A 20,148-nucleotide genomic window follows, 5' to 3' on the forward strand; every position below is an offset into this window, starting at 1 on the left:
AAGGCTACACAGAGAAATCCTGGAAAAACAAAAGCAAAACAACAACAAAAGACTTATTTATTTTTATTTTATGTGTATGAGCGTCTTGCTGCCACATATGTCTGTGCGCCACGTGCACGCAGTGCAAGCTGAGGGTGTCAGATCACATGGGACTGGAATTGCAGGCCAATAATAGCTGCCATGCAGATGCTGGGAACTGCAGTGGGGCCCTGTGGAAGAGCAGCTTAACCACTGAGCCGCCTCTCCAGCCCTGGAATGTTTTAAAGCTCTAATTTCTCAAATATCTCCCAAAAGATTATATCACTTGCCTGGGTGTTTCTAAGTACTTTCTTTTTATAGATGAGGTTTCCTCCTTACCTCAACCCTGGGAGGTAGGCTCTACTAATGACTCCATTATGCAGATTTGGAAACTGAGGCCTTGTAAGGGAGTGGGGCTCTGAAGCAGGCCATCTGGCTGTAGAGCCGGAGCTCCCTACTACCCCGCTCAACATTCCGGGCTCCTTGCTAAGTGTTTACCCAAATCGTCCGTGTTTTGCAATGGAGAAATCTGAGACTCAGAGCGGTTGAGCAACAGCTGAAGGTCACACAGCTGGGGAGCAGCAGGGTTGAGATTCAGGGCCGGCTGGGCTCCAGAACCTCTGTTCTGCATCCCCTTTGGCAACCCTGCCAGACCCTCAGGCTCCACAGCCAGCTTAAGCAACCTCCCCTCATCGCTGCTGGGTCCCTCTGGGTGAGTCAGCTCCTTCCTTCATCTAGAGAATGACAGGGGTCAGCCCCTGTGCCCTGAGGTCTCTGGCAGTCTGCTGAACCTGTGAAACAGGCGGGGTGGTACCTTCCAGCAGGAAGGGCAGCTCCGTGGCCTGGGAATGTCTGAGATTTGACCTATGAGTACAGCCAGGGAGGATATGGATGGGGGCTGGTGTGTGTGTGTGTGTGTGTGTGTGTGTGTGTGTGTGTGTGTGTGTGTAACAGGGGAGCGTTGAAGAAGCGAAGGGTTCTGTGGGCAATTCTAGGATGATGGCGAGGAGGTGCAAGCTTAGGGAGAGGGTGTTGTTGTACCAAGCAGATGAGAAGGGAGAATGGGAAAGAAGACCCAGGTGGGCTCCCTGGGGGTCCTTCTCTTCTCTTCTGGAGGACACCCTTCAGTTCAAGATAGGCACAAGAGTGCATCAGGCCAGGCCTCAGTGGTCAAGCCAGCTTAGGGCTGAGGTTAGAACTCCGGAGACACAGCAGTTTGGGGAATTAACATTGCTGGGGGTTTTGTTGTTTCTGTAAATATTTGGAGACGTCCAGTTATACTAGAAAAATGTATTTGAAGCCAGGGTGGCGTGTTTGTGTGGTTGGCCCAGCTTCCTTTTCCATGACCGCTCGCTTACATTCCTCCCCTGTAGGAATTGAGGGTTGTTTTCCCATCTGTAACCTCATTAGGATACACACACCCACACACACTCTGGCAGGTTCCCCTTGGGGACGTACACATTCAGTGGCATCATCCTTCTGCCACAATGCCTGTGGTCACACAGTCGCAGCTGTATCTTTTAATATTCAGTACCCATCATCCCGAAAGCCGCTGCCTGCTGGCTGCGCTCGCTCGTGCCTCGTGCTAGGTGCTAGTCCCGTCTCCTCGTGCTTCTCCCAGGGTGCTCAGTTCCTGGCCTGTGTTAAAATCCTCCTAGCCCCCTGCAGCCTGTGGAGGAGGGTAATGGGTGTGTTTGTGCTTCCAAGATTAGCGAATGGGCATCCTTACGGGGCGGGCTCCATTTTCTTTGGGTTTAGGGGAAATTGGAATCCTATTTCTGTGTGAACGGCTGGCCTCTCTCTCCTTCATGCCTCATCCACACCCTGCTCCAAGCTCAGAGGGCTTAGGGTGCCTTCAAACACTTTCCTGGGCATTGTGGGTTGGACTAACCTCTCTGGCTTGGGGAAGGTAGGGACACAGTTGGGCTCTGGGGAACAATGTCAGGGACACTTGGGCTGTGGCGGGGTGGGGTGAGGGTGGACAGAATCAAGTCCTCTCCCTCTGCTTTCCACAAGGATCCCTACACTGCTGTCTTTTGAATGGAGATGTCCCTCCAACAGCCCCATGCAGGAACCTGAGCCTGTACTGATGGTACTGGAGCCCTTGGGGTATAATGGACTGGTCAGGAGGGCTCTGCCCTTCAGGAGTGGGGCTAATGCCTTAGAAAAGGGCTTGAGAGAACTAGCGTGGGCTTTATGCCCTTCGTCTCACTTCTACAACCGTGAGAATAGATTTCTATTGTTTATAAGTTTCCCCGACTGTGGTATTTTGTTATAGGCAAGAGGAACGGACTAAGACACGCGCTACAGAGGGCCACTGTTACTCGAGGCCAGAAAAGAGGACTCTCCAGCACCCAGGGAGGAGTCCCACCCAGCCTGTGCCTCCTGTCTCATCCTAGCCCCTTACTCTAGAACACCACCGTGACCTCTTAGCGTTCCACCAAACGCGAGTTCTCAGAGGGGTTTGTGGCGGTCTGAAGGCTGCCTGACAAGGACCAGGGCTGCTCCCGGCTGGTGGAACAGCAAACACACCAGGGTGCAAACGCGGCTGGGGTCCACTAAGGTCCCCTGGCACAGACGCTCCAGGCACAACCTGGCCTTTCCGTTCTCTGCTCAGAGTGGTCTCCCATGTGCACAGCTGCCCGCACGGCCCTGGGCTCCTGCGAGATGAGCATCCTGCCCTCCAGTCTCCTTCCATCTCTTGTGGCTCCTGGGCTCCTCTCTCTGGAGGCACTCCGTGACCTCATGTTTCTGAGAGCTGAGAAAGGAAGGCTGCCGAGGAGGGGTGGAGGGGTGTGCGGAGCGGGTGTGCAGAGCAAGCGAGTGAGCAAGAGCCATCAGGTGGAGTGTGGGGATTACCAAAGAGCTCACTCACTTGCCCTTTACCAAAGAATTCCCCCCCTCCATCTTTTAAAGCTGCTGTTTCCTCAAGGGAAATTTTTATTTGTGTCTGAGTAAAATATGTGCTTTTATAAATTGAAAGCAGAACAGGAGGAGAGGTTTCTGTTGCTGACAGAGAATAAAGAAGCAGCTTGCTGGCCTTTGTCAGCCAGCAGGGCCACCTTCCTCCTTGCCCCTGACCCTCCTCCCAGCTTTTTCCTCCCACCCGAGAGGAGAGGCCTGACCACTTGTCCGTGGTCATCCAGAGCCCCAGCTGGGACTGCGTTCAGGCTGATGATGCAGCCTGGCCGGCAGGAAACGCCGCCCCCTCCCTGGGGAGAACTGAGGAGGGGCAGAGGGGAGGGGCAGCAGTGTTCGGAGGGAGCATGGAGACCACCATCTCTTGTTGGCTTGGTGACCGTGGAGAAGGAGGCTGGAAGAAGGGAGCTAAGTCAGAGTTAATCAGACCAGTCAGTCCATGGCTCCCCTTCCTTCCTCAAGCCAGGAAGTGATTCCTCCAGCTTGGCTTTGGGGGACAAAACCTGAGTTTCTGGAATATGTGACCTTTGTCCTTGAATCCACAGGACTTCTTGCTAGGCTAGCAGAGAGTTCCTGCAGAGGTCACACCAGTCCATTCCCGCCACGGGCATGTCCACCAGCCCCACACCCTTCACTCCAGAAGGTACGATGGCCTCTCAAATCTTACTTTTGTCTGTCAGTTTGGGGACAGCTGTCCTGGTTTGGGTAATCATTTCTCAGCAGAGTCTCTGCCAGCCTTGGTTGAGGTAGCATGGGTAGCAGTTTCTTTGGCCCTGAGGTCAACCTGACTGGCCAGACCTGCTCTTCCCTCAGCAGCTCTTTGGTGGGTCCTGAGTCCTTGCATCTGCTCCCAGTCCCCACTATAGGGCCCCTGGGCGAGTTGCTCGTAGTCCGAGCAGGGGAGCCCTTATGGGGAGAAGGTGGTGGTGGTCTCGGCCTCCATGCTCGTGGAAGCGTGTCGCACGTGCCGGCAGGAAGACCACTGCCGGAGCTGCTCCTGGCTGAGGCAGCCCAGGTCCTTGAAGAGCTTAAAGAGGTCGCTGCGGAACTTGACCCCGATGAAGGCATACAAGAAAGGGTTGACGCAGCAGCGGACACAGGCCAGGCTGTAGGTGACGTCATAGGCGATATTGAGCTGCTTGCTGAGTTCACAGCTGCTGTTGGTGATGTTGAAATTGGCCACCGTCTGGGCCAGGACCACTCCGTTGTAGGGCGCCTGGAAGACAATGAACACCACCACAACAGCAATGATCACCTTGATGGCCTTGTTCCGCTCGAAGTTTCGTGCCTGGAGCAGGGTGCGGATGATGACGAGGTAGCAGAAGCTCATGGCCAGCAGAGGCACTAAAAAGCCGATGACCATCTGGGCCACTTGGATGGTGATCAAGGCCTCCACGTGGTCAGTGATGAGCGAGCATCTCCACGTGTCCTCGCTGTAGCTCTTCTGGAGGCCGCTGTAGAGCAGCTCCGGGGTGGAAAGCAACAGGGCCAGCATCCAGATAAAAACGCACGACAGTTTGCTGATGAGAAGCACGCGGGCGCGGTGGCGGTGGGCTGACACGGCCTGGACGATGGCCACGTAGCGGTCGATGCTGATGCAGAGGAGCAGGAGCATGCCGCTGAAGAAGCTCACTTTATAGATGCCAAAGATACACTTGCACAGGTAGACCCCAAAGATCCAGGACTTGGCTGCGCTATAGGCCCAGAAGGGGAGGATGAGGAGGAAGAGGATGTCGGCCACGGCCAGGTTGAGCAGGTAGGTGTCCGTCATGGTCTTGAGCCTCTTGAAATAGATGTAGGTCAACACCACCAGCCCGTTGCCCATCAGGCCCACGAAGCAAATGACCGAATACATGATAGGGAGGAACCAGGCCTTAAAGTTCCGCACGTCTTTCTTGAAGCACACCGACTCGTACAGGGTATAGTCCACTGTGGTGTTCTCACCAACATAGTCATCTGTGACTTCATCTTGGCAGAAGCACACCTGCAGGGGAAGAAATACCCGCTTAGCTAGCTGCCTGGATCTGCTTGGGACTCAGCCTAGGATGGTGCTTCTATCACGGACTTGCTACTTCTTGGAAATTCTCAGACCTTAGCCCCATGGAGCCAGCATCTCAGAAGGCAGGGCCCAGGAATCTATATTTGCCCCTCGAACTCTGAGTAAGTCTTTGATCTGAAATCACTGCGTGTGGGGCTGGAGAAGTGGCTCAGTGCTTAAGAACGTGTGGTAGATGCTTTTGTAGAGAAGTCTGGTTTTGTTCCCAGACCTCACAACTGTTTGTGACCCCTGTTCCACAGGATCGGATGCCCGCTTCTGACCCCCCCCCCCGCCCCAGACAGCCCGTATATGTGTGGTGCGCTTAATATGCATGCAGGAGAAACATTTGCACACATAAAATAAATCTAAATAATGAGTTTAGTGTGCACGTGAATTCCCTAAGGAGGGGATCTTGTTCAATTGCACATCTTGCCTGGGTAGACTGAGGCAGGACCTGAAGTCTAGGTTTCTACATATCAGGAGACACGATTTGATTTTTGCCAACTCTTGGGACACCCAGTCTCACGATTGCTGTTGGAGGACTGGAGAGAGTCTAGGGTTTTGGGGTCGGCTGGGGTTTGGTGGGGGCAAAACCTATGTTAGGGTCAAGGTTGAGGAAGGTCTGGAGCAAGAAGAGAAGATCAAAGTTCCTGGGTAGGACTAGATTTCAGTTGATGGACCACTACTGTGGTGACTGTGGACCATTGGTAGGAGACATGGAGATTTCCATGGCTCCATGGTGCCCACTACACTCAGGTAGTAGATGCACATGTGTGCCACTGGATGGCCGAGCCTCCGGGACAGGGCTCCTGCAATGCCCTTCCTATGGGTGCTCGAGCCCCTGGAAGGAAGCTCTCTCTTCTCCCACTCTCCCTCTGTGTTCCCACCCTCTCCCCACCCCTCTTTGCCTGACTTCCGGCAGATCCCAATCAGCAGGGCTCAGCTGTTCTGGGCTTTTTTTAGCCCTTTTGCAAGGCTACAGGGTGTGTGGGGGAAGGTTCAGCATCTGCTGTGATTTTTATCAATGGAGGGGTGCCTGCTGTGTGTGTGCGCGTGCACGTGTGTGCATGCCTGTGTGTGTGCGCGCGTGCACGTGCGTGCATGCCTGTGTGTGATAAAGATGGACTGCGGTAGATGAAGGGGAGTGGGTTGAAGACCTACTTTGGAAAACTCATGGTTCCTTCACTGGGGAAGTGACTTTCAACCACTCAGTGGGAACCCACAGATTGTACCTTTACTGGCAATGGAGGGAGGACAAAGTGGCTTTTGGGAGCCTTTTCCTTGGGCATTTGCTAACTTGAGAAGAAAAGTCTGCAGCAATGTTCTTTCCTTGGTCCAGGTGTGACTGTAGCCCCCCCCCCGGAGGGCGGCGGGAGAAGTTAGCTGCGTTTAGCCCCTCATGAATGGGTCCAAGGCCTAGGGTCTGAGGCCTGTGGATTAAGGGACTTCTAGACCCCTCGGAGGACAGAACTCCCAGCTTCTAAGAAGTGTGCTCCTCCGCCCCCCCAAGCTTGTCCTCTCCCCCCTCCCCTTGCTCCTCCTCCACACCCTCCCCCTAGGCTTGCCGCCTCTGCAGCCCACAGTCCCACCACATCCGGCCCTGTCTGAACCCCCCTTTCCCCAAGTGAAAGACAAAAACCAGCCACAGATGTCTTCACCCTTCCCTGGCCTTCCAGCCAGCAGTACAGGAGGGGAGGGAGCGGTGATGGGGAAGGGGCCAGGCTCAGGGCTACAGCCCAAGCTCCAGGGGGCCTCTAAGATGGGGTTTGGGGAACAGTGCCCAGCATGGGGCCTGCCCCTGGCCTGAGCTCCTGGAAAGCTGCCCCTTCTGGCCTCCGGACCTGGGGGAGAGTCAAATTCTGAAGCATTACTTCTCCAGGCTGGCCTTGGCCACCCCCTCCACCTCCAGAGAGCTCCCACCCAAATGGAGGAAACTTGACTCTGGGAGTTACAGTTTCTCTGACTTGCTGGGGCACCATCTGCCTCCTGGCCACTGTGAAACAGGCTCTCTGCTGTGCAGAATTCAGACCTCTATACGTGTTCCCTTCACCGTCCTCTCTACAGGGTCCCGGCGCCACTTTCTCCTGCCCCCTCCCCACGGGCAGGCCAGATGGCTCTCTCTTTTAGGAAAGAGCACATAGAATGAGGTTACAAGGAGAACCTTGGACTGAAAGGCAAGAGGAGACAACTTTGGGTGACTGGAGAGGAACCAGATTCCCAGCTCACAGACGGACACATGCCTATGTGCAAAACAGGCCCCCTCCGAGCACTGTGCTGTGCAGCGCGATTCTCTCTAAGAACTCAGAAACTGCGATTCTGTCTCCTGGGTGGGAAGGTGGGAGGTGAAGCGATGGAGGTGTGGGTAGGTCACTTCCCCCTGAGTTTAATTTAAGTGGGGACAAAGGAAGTCCAGAGAATGTCTGCCCCAACCCCCAAACCCCAGGAGAGAGGTGGCAGTCAGCTTAATAAATGACAGGTGGGCTGTGTCTGGGTAGTTCCTTCCCTTCTAGGGAACCAGAAGTCCTGGCTGGAGAGGGGAGACGTGGAGGAGGGGAGAGAGCGCGCTTCCCCTGGCAGGAGACCTCACCTGGAATATGACAAGGAGAGCCACCACCAGCAAGTTTTTCATGGGTTTGCCTGTAGGAGACAAAGGAGGTGATGTTATTGCCTGGCAGAGACAAGGCTCTGTTATTAAGGAAAGTGGGGGATTGCGGGGGGGGGGAGGGGATCACCGTGGGGAACTTTCATCCCAGGCTCCAGGCATCGCGTTTGCTGAAAGAGAACATCAGAACCAGATTGTGCGTTTGAACACCTGGCCGGCTGCCCAGCATCCCTGTCTTCACCTCCCTCCCTTCCTCCTCCACTCCCAGGTCTGGGAAAGAAGCAGAACAGCTCCCCTCTCCCCCCTCCCGCCTTGGCCCAGCCAGGCTGTTGCTGGTTTGCAGAATCCATTGTACCCCAACAGCCCCTCAAGACTGCTGGCTCCACACAGGGGGCCTGAGCACCCCCTTTTTCCCATCCCACAGGAAGCAGGAAGAGGAGGCAAGGCTCTGGGGTGGTCAGGGTGTATGCACACATGTCCAGCTCTGCCCTGGTGACAGGACCCACTGGCCTGGGAGCATTTCTTGGTGTCCAGATGCGTGGATAGCCACCTGTGAAGCCTTACAAATGTCCCAAGGGAGCTGACTTGTTTGCTCTCTTTTAACTTGTCTTCGAATGCCCTGTAGACAGGGACCCTTGGCTAGAACAAGTTGTTTGTGCCGTGGACAGCTCCTCATTCTGCTTAAGGCTGAGCCTTGGGCCAGCCTGGGTTGTGTGTCCTTCTAAGCAAGAAGACAACTGGCAAAGCGGTTTTATCTTATCCACCCATTTTTGCCTTTGAGACCCTTCTCTAGCCCCCAAATCCCAGTTCCTCAGATCCACAGGAGAGTCAGTCTCTGTAATGGGATGCGTGAATGTCACCTAGGCCAAACCAGAGACTTTGTTCCAGGCATCTTCAGGAGGCTGGGGGCCCTCTGGAGGTCCGGGAAGCTGCACAAACCCAGAGGTTATGTGTCCTTGGCCATAGCACCACCTGCTGGAGTTTGAGCTACATGACACCTCCATGTGCTCTAGCCTGAGAGTGCCGGGACTGGGGATTTTAAGCTTGGCTACACTCAGTACCATCAGGGAGGGCATCAGGTCACCAGATGAGCGTTCTTCCCACCCGCACATCTTCCTTCATGCTACATAGACACGCCTTACTAAAGCATAGCTCTGTGGTCTCTCCCCACGGTGCCTCCTTGCTAAATCTCCAAAGAGTTCTTTCTCGCTCTAAAGATGGAGAGACCCTTATGCTTAACACAGTGCTCAAGCCTCCAACCATCTCCTCCAAGTCCTTGCCTCCCTAGCTCCACTTTTTTCTGGGGACAGCCAGCCAGTGTCCCCTTGTTCTCAGCTTGTCCCAGATCATTTGCAGCCAGGAGTGGGAACATCGCCACGTGGCCTCTCAGGTCCTCTCTCCTCCTCCTCCTTTCTAACCGAATTACCCCTTGAGCCCCCGTGCTCAAGGCCACGTGTTCATGCTTAACCACACTCTCTTCAGGGTCTGCTGCGCAGCCCTCCCTCCCCTGACTCATTTCGGTGTTTGCGCGTTCGAGGTTTCTTTCAGCACGTCAACGTCTTTCGGTTATTGCAGGGAAAGCTCAATCTGACTGTCAGTGAGAGCAAGAACTCCCTAGGGGGGACAAGAGCTGTTTCTCTGTTTTACTCTGTCTGCCCCATCTCCTGGGCCCTGTCCCTGGTCCGTTGGCAGCCACTGTGGGGAGGGGCTCTAGGGCGTGTGATTAACATTGCCTTCTCATTCCAGGGATGCTGGATATGGGATAGGGGCGAGGGGTTGGTGAGTCTCAGGGTGCTGTAGATCTAGGACAGGCCCTTTTGGAGGCAGTTCACCAGGGGAACTTGGGGGAATTCGCATGTGTGATGGCAGAAGGACCTGGTCAGTGGCAGTGAGTCACAAGGCTCCTACCTGTCATCAGTCATAAGGCAACTCTGCTCTTGGGCAGTGGTTGGGAATGTCAGGCTTGAGGAGCCACCGACTGAGGGGCTGGGTGTTTCCTGAGTTCTCGGGTTTGCAGAATGACTATGATGAAAGAAAAATTCCCTAGCACTCCAGCCTGACCCCCCACCCCACTCCACCATGGGAAACTGTCTCCCCCTCCGGCCCTAAAACTCCCACCTGTTTACTTTCCAAGTCCCCCCCCCCCCAGACTACCCAGGAAACCCTGGCTGCCCACCATCGGGCCCCAGAAACACCTCAGACATTGTCCTCTCTGGACTTTCTCAGCCATGGTATGTGTAGGGGCGTGGGAGAGAGAGGAGGCAGAAGCAGGGAAGCGTTAAGGGGATCCAGAGAGCAGATGGGAGGCAGGAATGCTGGGAGCTTGTCAGTAGGGTACCAGATCTTTCATCAGTGATACAGCTGGCACTCACTGGGTTCTCATCGCGCTGTCCACATACGGGTACCCTCGCCCCGTCCGTCCTCATGGATACCCTGGGAGGTTCTCACGTGAGGAACCAGAAGCACAAGGCTTTCCCAGGGTCACCCAGCTGGCCGTCTAGCTGTGGAAACCACACTCCTACCCACTCTTGCTATGTTTCTTCCCCTCAAAACATCTTGGAAGCTACTAACTGTACTCCTTTTATATTCTAGAGAACAGAGGCCCAGAGAGGTTAAGCTGCGTTACTGGAGCCACACAGCTACCAAAATGTAGATCAGAGATGTGAATGAGACACCTAGCCTGGGTTCTCACGACGGAGTCATGTGACATTCCTGATGGTCCTCCACAGGCCAAGGCAATTCTTGCCCTCTATATTGTCACTGCCACCAGCTGCCCATTTCTGTTGCTTCTACACCTTCGTCTCTTGAAGCCGGATTCCTTCTCTGTCCTGATCCAAGGCCTTGCTCTTCCTCACTCTTTCCAAAACATACATTTCACCTATTTACCCATCTCTTTGGAAAGAGGGGGAAAAAAACCTCTTTGCTGGCTCCCATTCCTTTTAGGATGATGTATGGACCCCCTGATGGTGTCACACAGAGCTGTAAGGATTGTCCCAGCCTGGCTTCCTTTTTGACACACCCACTTCCCCCCACTCCCCTTGGCCTGTGCCTTTTCCTCCTTCTTGTCCCTCTATGGTCTTCACCAGAGCTGAATGACTAGGAGTCCAAGGTGTATGTGTGACCATATGGAGGTCAGAGGTTGACATCAGGGGTCTTCCTTAGTTTCTCACCACCTTTTTTTTTTTTTTTTTTTTTTGAGACAGGGTCTCTTACTGAACCTGGAGTTTGCCAGTGCCCTAGGGATCCAAAGTCTCTGCCTCCCTCGGGCTGGCATTGCTTGTGTGCATTGCTATGACCAGCTTTTAAACACAGTCTCTGAGGCTCCAGACTCAGGACCTCGTGCTCGTGCGGCAATCAGCTTCCTGACCGAGCCGACTCTCTGGTCCCTCATTTGCCTTGTTGACTTCCGATGGCCATAGAGTCTGAAGTCCCTGCCACATCCTGACCCCTTAGGTCTTCTTTTGGCTTGACAACTTCTACGCGCTCTTCCCAAACACAGCCTAGACACGTCCCTGATCCGCACTCACAGTTTTGTTTTTGTTTTTCACTCTTGTCCTCATACCCTAGGGAGTGCTGGAGCACGTTGACATATACGTTATCTCCCCACCAGACTGGCTACTCATAAAATTCTCACTGAATGACACAGTGACCGGAAGAGAAAACCATGGAAGGGGAGTGTTTTCTCCTAGCTACCCTGGGCTACCGTGTTGTTCTCCACAGCCAGGTTTCTGAAGGGCCAGGAGGAGCTGACCCTGAATCCCCTTCTGCCACCATCTGTGGATCAGTGGTGAGACACGAGTCTCTCATGGGTTCGTGTTTCTTATCTCTGCTTTTGAGAAGTTGTGCTGAGATCTGTGGCCCCATTTCTTGAAGGTGGGGAGGGCACCTCAAAGGCTGCTCATTCAAATCACGAAAGAGCCCCGGTTTGGAGTTTTTCATTTTGTATAACAGAAACCCGGCCTCCTCACACACTTCTTGTCTCTGCTGGGCAGACAGGGAGTGAAAAACAGATTCTTTGTGGCCCACCCGCCCTTCCAACGGCCCGAAGCCTGTTTTGAGCAAAGGTTCTGGGCAGTTTCCCCTCACACCAGCAGTTCAGGGTTAGCAGTTGGGGTGCTTTTGAGATGAGTGAAAAAGCAAGCCAACCCCTTCTTCCAGGACCAGAGGTTGCCCCACCCCCTGTACCAAAGCCATGCGTCTAGCATCCCCAAATCTAGTCCAGGAGAGGCACTCTATTATGTCCCAGTGCCAGGAAGGCTGGTGTCCATCCCCCGTTTGTGTTAAACATTTGGACCTTGAATGGATCAACTGGGATAGGAGAATTTACACCATGGAAATTAGCAAGTGCTATAAATTCAGAGCCTTCCCTCTATGCTGGGAGCTGCTTCTGAGAGGTTAATATAGGGAAGGTGGAGAAGGTGGACAGTGTGAACACTCTGGGACAGTGACCGGTGGAGCTAGATACCTGGGGAGTAGGCCTAGAAACAGGCTGGTGGCAGAACAAGCTGGAGTAGACAGATAATCAAAATCTAAAACCTATTTAGAGTGATTGATTCCATCCATCCATCATCCATCTGTCAATCATCCACCCATCTATCCATCTACCCATCTATCCATCCATCCATCCATCCATCCATCCATCCATCCATCCATCCATCCATCCCCATCCATTCATCATCCATCTATCTATCTATCTATCTATCTATCTATCTATCTATCTATCATCTATCTATCCATCCATCCATCCATCTACCTATCCATCCACCCATCCATCCCCATCCATTCATCATCCATCCATTAATCATCTATCTATCTATCTATCTATCTATCTATCTATCTATCTATCATTTATCCATCCATCATCCATTCATCCATCTACCTATCCTTCCACTCATTCATCTCATCAATGTTTTCTAACTATACCCTGAAACATCTGGGAGGCAGAGGCGTAAAAACAAAACTCTGCTTCCCCCGAGTTCCCAGCCAGCAGAGGTGGTCACCATATATACCTTCCACAGCTGGGTCCAGACCCAGTGTGCAATGCATGCTGGGCAGGGGAGGCAGAGATAAAGGTGCTGCTGGCTGTGGTGTGGTGGGGAGGGGTGTGAGGGCAGCACCAGGGAACCTTCACTTTTTAAAGTCAACCCCTTGTGGCTTTGAGGCCACAATGGTGCTTTACTGGCTGATGAGCGGAACCCTCTAGGAACTTGGCCTTTTTAGCCTCAGTGGGGTCTGACTCTGCAGCCGAGATTTATGATTCGTAACTGGGGAGTCTGGGGCTAGTCTACCTACTCTGTGCCTCCTGGGACTTCCCTGGTTCTTTTCAGAGGCTATGCTGAGAGGAGCAGTCTGTCTGCTGGGCTGTGGTGGGTGGGGTTTATTTAGGGGCTCTGCTGTGCTCAGAGGTCTGGCTATAGCTCCTCTATGCCGAACGCTCCCCTCCCCCCATTAATCACTGGTCCTTTAACTTGCAAGAGGCACTGAGCTAATGGGATGGGTAGGAGGAGAGAGAGAGAGAGATAGAGACAGAGAGACAAAGAGAGAGAGAGAGGCAGAGGTTGCAGCTTGCATTTGGATTTGCATGACCCCACAACACAAAACACTGCCCCATCCAATTTACTCTTTCTTATCCAACTCCACAGGGTTGGAGATTCAAATCCTGGTTTAACAGGAGAGAAAAGGTGGGCACAGACAGGGAGCAGGGTGTCCTGAGGTGCCAGAGAATGTCACCTATCACTCCCAGCTGAGAACATGTTCTATCCAGGTCAAACAAGGTCAGCCAGCCACACTCTTTATTCCCTGCTGCTTTAGAAGATGCCACTTTATTCCCCTTGTTCCTCCTGGCATCTGCCGCCGTTCCCTCCCTTTCAGATGGGTCTGAAAGGGCAGGCACATCCTCGGGGGCTGGGGGCAATAGGGTGACATTATCTGGGAGCAGCTGCCAATTCATACCGACTGCCCTGATTTCTCTGGCAGCTCCCCTCAGGACCCAATCCCACCCTAGACTCATTGACCAGCATCTGGTTTTTCTACTCGCATAAGGAGGCTTACTCACCCAGGTCCATGATGCTTTCTGGGCAGCTGAAGTCACACAGGAAGGCTGTACTTGTGTCTCTGTCTCCAGCTACCCCTGTCTGGGAGGAAGTGGTATTGAGCCCCTTTTAAGTAGTAAGAGAAGACACCCTCGTCCTTGCCCCTCCCACCCCTGCTCCTCCCTCAACCCTCCCTTAGAGTCTTCTGAGACCACAGGGTAAAAAAAGCGACAGAGTGACAGCCCCACTCAGCGGTCACAGGACTCTGAATCATGGGTCCTTTACATTCTGAAGGGTCCTGGCACCACCTGGTAGAGCCTCAGCGAGGGGCTCTTTCCATCTGTGGTGCCCAGCTGGCTGGCTGGCTGTGCCATGAGGCTCAGGAGTCAGAGATGGGCTTCGTCCTTCTCTTTGTTTTGAATGAAACTCTTTTCAGACCAGCATGGACTTGAACAACAGCGACTGTCCCAGCGTCCACCTGCACAACTAGTTAGTGTAAGGTCCCCTGAGGGGTCTGGCCATCATGGATGGGCTGGTGAGCCTTCAATGACAAAACCACAAAGTGAAAGTTGAAGAGTTTGCTTTTAGTGTTTAAAGATGCTAGATACGAGAGTGCCTGTAACCCCTTGGCTTTCTCTGCCACCAGAGACGGCTGCCTTTACCAGGCCTAAGCCATTATCCAAACTGGCTCCCTACAGAGAACTTTTCTTTCTTTCTTCCTTCCTTCCTTTCTTTCTTTCTTTCTTTCTTTCTTTCTTTCTTTCTTTCTTTCTTTCTTTCTTTCTTTCTTTCTTTCTTTCTTTCTTTCTTTCTATTTCTTGAGACAGGGTCTCATTTGTCATCTAGCCCAGGCTGGCTTCACACTTGCAACATAGCTGAGGATGACCTTGAACTTCTGGTTCTCCTGCCTCCACCCACCCTGTGCCAGGATGAATAGGCACATACTACCATACCCCATTTCCCCCGAGGGAGACTTGTAATTCGTGTTTTAAATAAAAAAAATTGTATTAATTTTATTGTTTTGTGTGTGTGTGTGTATGACTTGTGTACACGTGTGTCTGTGTGTAGTCGTCTGCATGAATATGGGAATTTCACGCCATTGCTCGTGTGTGGAGGTCAGAGGACAACTCCAGGTGCCAGCCGTCTTCCCTTTTGTTGGAGGTTCTGGGGATTTGAACTCAGTCCCTCATGCTGTGAGGCAAACTCTTTTATCCACTGAGCCATCTCCTCAGTCCAATTAGTCTATGTTTTAAAACAAACATAGAGCCCATGCTGGGCTTGTTAGGTGGCCACTGAGTTCTAGAGCAAATATCTGAATGTTCCATTTCCAGGAAAGACACCTGTACATTTTCATCCCTGGCCGCTGGCTGCAGTCAGTTCAGTGAGGAACAGCACCTGGCACAGAGTTTGGAATGGCTTAGCCTTGCTTCTGTTCTAAATAGTTTAAAAACAATTGCCATGGCAACATAATGCTGCAAGCCCTCACTTGTTCCCCTTGTTCTGCTCAGTGTATAGGGACTACATTTCCCAGATAGCTTTCCCTTTGGCTTCTGGGGAGAACAGACCAATGAGGATGCACTGACAGGCAATGGAAGGTTAAAAGACAGGGCTATGCCAGGATGTCTCTTTTTTCTAAATAAAAAAACAAAACAAAACAAAACAAAACAGTTTTGTTTAAATATAGTTCATATGCTGTAGTATTTGCCTTTAAAAAAAGATTTATTGATTTTTTAAAAATATTTATTTATGAGAGGCCCGGCTCGCGAAGGCTCCGGATCCGGCTGCGAGATGAGCCTGGGGCCATGAGAGGTGACCTGGTGATAGTTACCAGCTGCACAGCTGATTAAGTAGCGGAGGAGATTAGAACTCAGTTCCTGGCCTCCCAAGATTGTTAAGAATGAGTCTGCGGAAGCAAACCCCTAGTGACTTCTTAAAGCAGATCATCGGACGGCCAGTTGTGGTGAAGCTCAATTCTGGGGTGGATTATCGAGGGGTCCTGGCCTGCCTGGATGGCTACATGAATATAGCACTGGAGCAGACGGAAGAGTATGTAAATGGGCAGCTGAAGAATAAGTATGGGGATGCATTCATCCACGGGAACAATGTGCTGTATATAAGTACTAAGAAGCAGAGGATGTGAAGACACCAGGAGCAGCCCTCTTCACACTTGGATGTACTTGATTATGAAGAGCTTGTTTTTTTGTTCTTTTACGACCCTAGTTGCTGCCTGTTTTCATAGTGGTTGGTGTGTTTTGTTTTGTTTTTTTAATTGACATTTAAATAAGATGGAAGTGTTACATTACAAATCAACGTTTCATGTTCACATTTACTCCTGTCTGTACAGAATATTAAAATTAAAAAAAAGGCAAAAAAATTATTTATTTATTTTTTATGTATACAATATTCTGCCAGTGTATATGCCTGCAGGCCAGAAGAGGGCACCAGACCCCATTACAGATGGTTGTGAGCCACCATGTGGTTGCTGGGAATTGCATTATTCTATGCCTGTGAAGAGACACCATGACCAAAGCAACTTATAAAAGAAGTCAGCAACTTATAAAAGAAGTCAGTTTCAGAGGGTGAGCCCATGACCATCATGGTGGGGGACATGGCAGCAGGCAGGCAAACAGGGTACAGGAGTAGTAGCTGAGAGCTTTTGTGTTGAGACGAGAGAGAGAGAGAGAGAGAGAGAGAGAGAGAGAGAGAGAGAGAGAACTGAAACTGGTGTGGGCTTTTGAAACCTCCTCCATCAAGGCCATACCTCCCGACCCTTCCAAAACAGTTCCACCGACTGGGGATCAGGTATTCAAACATATGAGCCTATGAGACCCTTTCTCGTTCAAGCTACCATGTCCTTTATCCCAGAAGTTTTTCTCTCATCTCATTGATTAGTCTTTCCAATCTCACTTATTAAGCTTATGTGCTACATCCCTAGCAAGACACTGAAGCTGGGACTTTGGGACTGCTGCCCTGTTAGACCAGGTTAGATCAAGAGAACTGAAAAGTCAAAACAGGACCTCTACAGCTGGAGCTCCTATGAAAGCCCATGGCACCCCGAGGACCACTGTGGTCCACGCGGTGATGAGCATGTGTTTGTGTATAACAGTGAATTCTGAGTTTGTATTCTCCAATTGCAGCTTCACAGACTCCAAGGTATTATATAAAGGCAAGTCCACAGGAGAAACAAATTAAAAGAAAGTACCCTGACTTCATCTTTTGTCCTTTGAAACTGGCTGCCTTATGGAAGTGGAGGCTGTTTGACAAGGCACACTTAAGTAGCAGGGGCTTAGTGAGCAGTTGATTGACGGATGGTGTGACTTCAAGTTTTTCCTGAGATGGTGACCCTGTCTTCTTTATTATTTCTTTATTAGAAGCTGATTATAGAGCCGGGCAGTGGTGGCACCCAACTTTAATCCCAGTACTCGAGAGGCAGAGGCAGGTAGATCTCTGAGTTTGAGACCAGCCTGGTCTACAGTGTGAGTTTTAGGAGAGCCAGGGCTACACCGAGAAACCCTGTCTTGAAAAATCAACCAACCAACCAATAAATAAATAAAAACTTAAAAAAAAAACCTGACTTCAAAGCCCAGTTGAAGCAGTAGCTTGAGTAGGATTTGTATTATTTCAAAATAGATACTCTTGATCTTAAGTATGGAACCTATCTGCTTTTCAAACATTTTAAAACATTTATTAGAGAGAGAGAAAGAGAGAGATAACAAGAGCTCGTGGGCAGGCACATGTGCCACAGCACGCTTGTTGAGGCCAGAGAACATCTTGCAGGAGTTATTTTTCTCTTTCCACACTGTCAGCTTCTGGGATCGGAACTCAACTAGTCAGGCTTGGCAGCAAGCACCTTTACCCACTAAGCCATCTTGCCTACCCCAGAACCCTATCTGATTTGTTTCTGAATGATCTCATTTATTCATTCAGCAAATATTCGATGTAAGCTTATGTGTTTAGCTTGGTGATGGACTATACTGCTCTAAAGACAAGCACACATGATCCCTGGCCTTGCTAAGTTTACATGGAGTGTGTAGTCTATTCCGATTGTCATAATAAAATATCACAGGCTAGGTGGCTTAAACAACAGAAATTGGCCGGGTGTGGTGGTACATGCCTTTAATTCCAGCACTCAAGAGACAGAGACAAGCGGATCTCTTTGAGTCTGAGACCAGCCTGGTCTACAGAAGGGAGTTCCAGGACAGTCAGAGGTGTTATGCATAGAAACCCTGTCTTGAAAAACCAAAACCAAGAAAAAAAAAGTCCCACAACAACAGAAATGTATTTCCTCATGTTTCTGGAGGCTGGAAGTTCCAAGTCACGGTCCAGCAGGGTCAGTTTCCCGTGATGGCACTTACATACTACTGAATTAGGACCCTACTCTCTGACTCCGTTTAATTTCAGTTTCCTCCTTAGATGTTTGACTCTTCAATCCAGCCCTTTGAGGATTAGGACTTCAATGTGTGCTCTTTCTGGGTTATGGTGCTGGGAAATATCCAGTCCATAAGAGTGAGGACGATAGACAACGATGTGATTATCAACCGAGGTTTCTGGTACAGAGGCTGAGGCAGGAGGATTGCCACAGTACAAGGCCAGATAGGGCTGCATGTAGAATACCAGACATGCCAACTTTACAGAAGGAGACTCCATGACCAAAAAGATCCAAACAACAAAACAAAATGAGGCAAATTACAAGCAATAATGAACATGTTAGCGAAGGACATGGAGGTAGAGAAGACTTCTGGAAGCTTAACAAATATCACTTGGCAATGTTTGTGATGTGCCCAAGTCTCCACTGCATTACTTTTATGGCTTTGTATATCATATATTAAATATCACATATTTCAAGATATTTAAGAAACACCATTGACTACCACATTGAGGGAGTTAGCGAAGGGGACAAACTCTGCCTAGCATAGGAGCGGTAGGAAGCCAATTCAGATGCCTGTGGGAGCCAGGAGTACCAGGAGGGATGTGGAGCAGCCCAGGTGAGGGAGGAAGGCAGTGCTGAGTGGTCAAAAGTCTCACTCAGTCAACTTCAAAAGGGTTGCTGAACTTGGTCGTTTGGCGGGCAGAGAGAGCCACACTGCTTAAGTTGGCCTCATTTCAGAGCGACGAGGCCACTGGGCCTGATTTCTGGCTTTGATGCCTGTTCTTCGGCTAGGCTGTGTTTGGCATCCGAGATAGTTTTGGTTGGTATGTTTGAAGCGAGGCTTTCTGTGTTGCTGTGGGGAGTAACGACATGCTAGGTTTTTCTTAGGCATCAGTCTGTGTCAGCCTGCCCATCTGTCCATTTGTCCAGCAACCACTGATGAAAAACCTACTGCGGAGGTTTGGGGGTAGTTCCTCAGATTTTAGGGTCTACCAGTCATAGTCTGGGGCTTCTAACCAGGGACAAATAATATCTCCAGGTTTCTACGTGGCTTCCATATTTCCGAGCACAGGTTCCGTTGCCACAAGTTCAAAGCCAGTCAGGACTGCAGGTAGAGTCCCAGACCTGCCAAGTTTATAGACTGAGACTCCATGACCTATCTCGTGTAACCCACAGGCTGCTGTGTTTGGTAGGTTTCTATTCTGCGACCCCAGAAACTGAGACTTAGTTTCAAGACCTTTCGTTTAAAGCGAAGGGGTTTTCACCTGATGTCAAGCTAGCTCCTGATGATGCAGGGCCTGGCCTTAAAGGGCCAGAGCTATGACTCTGACCTCTCTGGCTGGAAAAGATCCCACTCCACAAGGCTCACTATATTCACCCCTGTGTCTTGGAGCATATATGTCACTGCTTCTTTTGGAGAAGTTCTGCCCGGGGGCAAAGGTTTCAGAGCGTGAGTGGGAACCAGGACCTAGAAGTCATCTTCAGAACCTTGTCACCCAGCCACCTCACTGATGATTATCCACAGGACGAAAGAAGAAGTAGCCTAGCATGAAGGAACGCAGCAAGTCTTGAGACGTGGGGAAAAGGTCCTTGACCTGAAGAGACCCAGGAAAAGAGCCAGAGCAGAAACTTCTGGATGGAACCAGGTCTGCAGAAACTTCCTGTTGTCTTTCTTGCACAGGGCATGCACACTCAAGCACCAGCTTTCTTGTCTACTGACATCACCCAATGTATTCTAGGCCTCTCAGGCTTGCAGTTCAATGAGTAAAGTCTAACTAAAATTATACCTCTTACCCCTGTCCTCCACCCCCACCTTCAAGCTCCTTTAGATGTTCCCCAGGAATGATCAGTGTGCTGGCTAGTTTTATGTCAATTTGACACAAGCTAGAGTCATTTAGGAAGACAGAAACCTCAGTTGAGAAAATGCCTCCACCAAACTGACCTGTGGGAAAGCCTGGGAAGTGTTAAACTGTTTGTTTGATGAGTGATGTGGGAGGGGCCAGTTCACTGTGGGTGGTGTTGCCCCAGGCCCGGTGGTCTTGGGTGAAGGAAGGGTTGATGATCTAAAATCAGCAGGCAGCTGAGAAACTCCAGATAGGAAAGCGGAGACACTGATAAGATCTGCAGGCAGTTGGGAGCTGGGGCTCTGCTCAAAAGAAAGTCAACTTAT

At 51.0% G+C, this 20,148-nt stretch overlaps 2 protein-coding genes across 2 annotated transcripts; one reads left to right on the forward strand and one right to left on the reverse strand.

The window, feature by feature from the left end:
* Positions 1–738: 738 nt before the first annotated feature.
* On the reverse strand, positions 739–14,301 carry Ccr7 (C-C motif chemokine receptor 7). The gene is made up of 3 exons (XM_050157066.1): positions 13,633–14,301; positions 7,563–7,612; positions 739–4,921 (listed from the first exon to the last, which is right to left on the reverse strand). The coding sequence occupies exons 1-3, from the start codon at positions 13,640–13,642 to the stop codon at positions 3,845–3,847; spliced, it is 1,137 nt and encodes a 378-aa protein (XP_050013023.1). The 5' UTR covers positions 13,643–14,301; the 3' UTR covers positions 739–3,844.
* Positions 14,302–15,340: 1,039 nt separating this feature from the next.
* On the forward strand, positions 15,341–15,899 carry LOC126510383 (U6 snRNA-associated Sm-like protein LSm6). The gene has a single exon (XM_050156922.1). It carries the CDS (start codon positions 15,507–15,509, stop codon positions 15,747–15,749), a length of 243 nt encoding a protein of 80 aa, XP_050012879.1. The 5' UTR covers positions 15,341–15,506; the 3' UTR covers positions 15,750–15,899.
* The last annotated feature ends 4,249 nt before the right edge of the window (positions 15,900–20,148 follow it).

This window comes from Alexandromys fortis, unplaced genomic scaffold (assembly GCF_014885135.2).
Source record: "Alexandromys fortis isolate MF-2015 unplaced genomic scaffold, M_Fortis_MF-2015_v1.1 scaffold_31, whole genome shotgun sequence".
Taxonomy (NCBI): Eukaryota; Metazoa; Chordata; class Mammalia; order Rodentia; family Cricetidae; genus Alexandromys; species Alexandromys fortis.

What these genes read in the sequence shown, in the direction of transcription:
- Ccr7 (XM_050157066.1), bottom strand. An exon ending in CTCTCCTTGTCATATTCCAG is followed by an intron (nt 4,922 to 7,562) that starts GTGAGGTCTCCT and finishes CTTCCCCTGCAG; the next exon opens with GTGTGCTTCTGCCAAGATGA.
- LOC126510383 (XM_050156922.1), top strand. Translation starts at nt 15,507, where the DNA reads ATGAGTCTGCGGAAGCAAACCCCTAGTGACTTCTTAAAGCAGATCATC.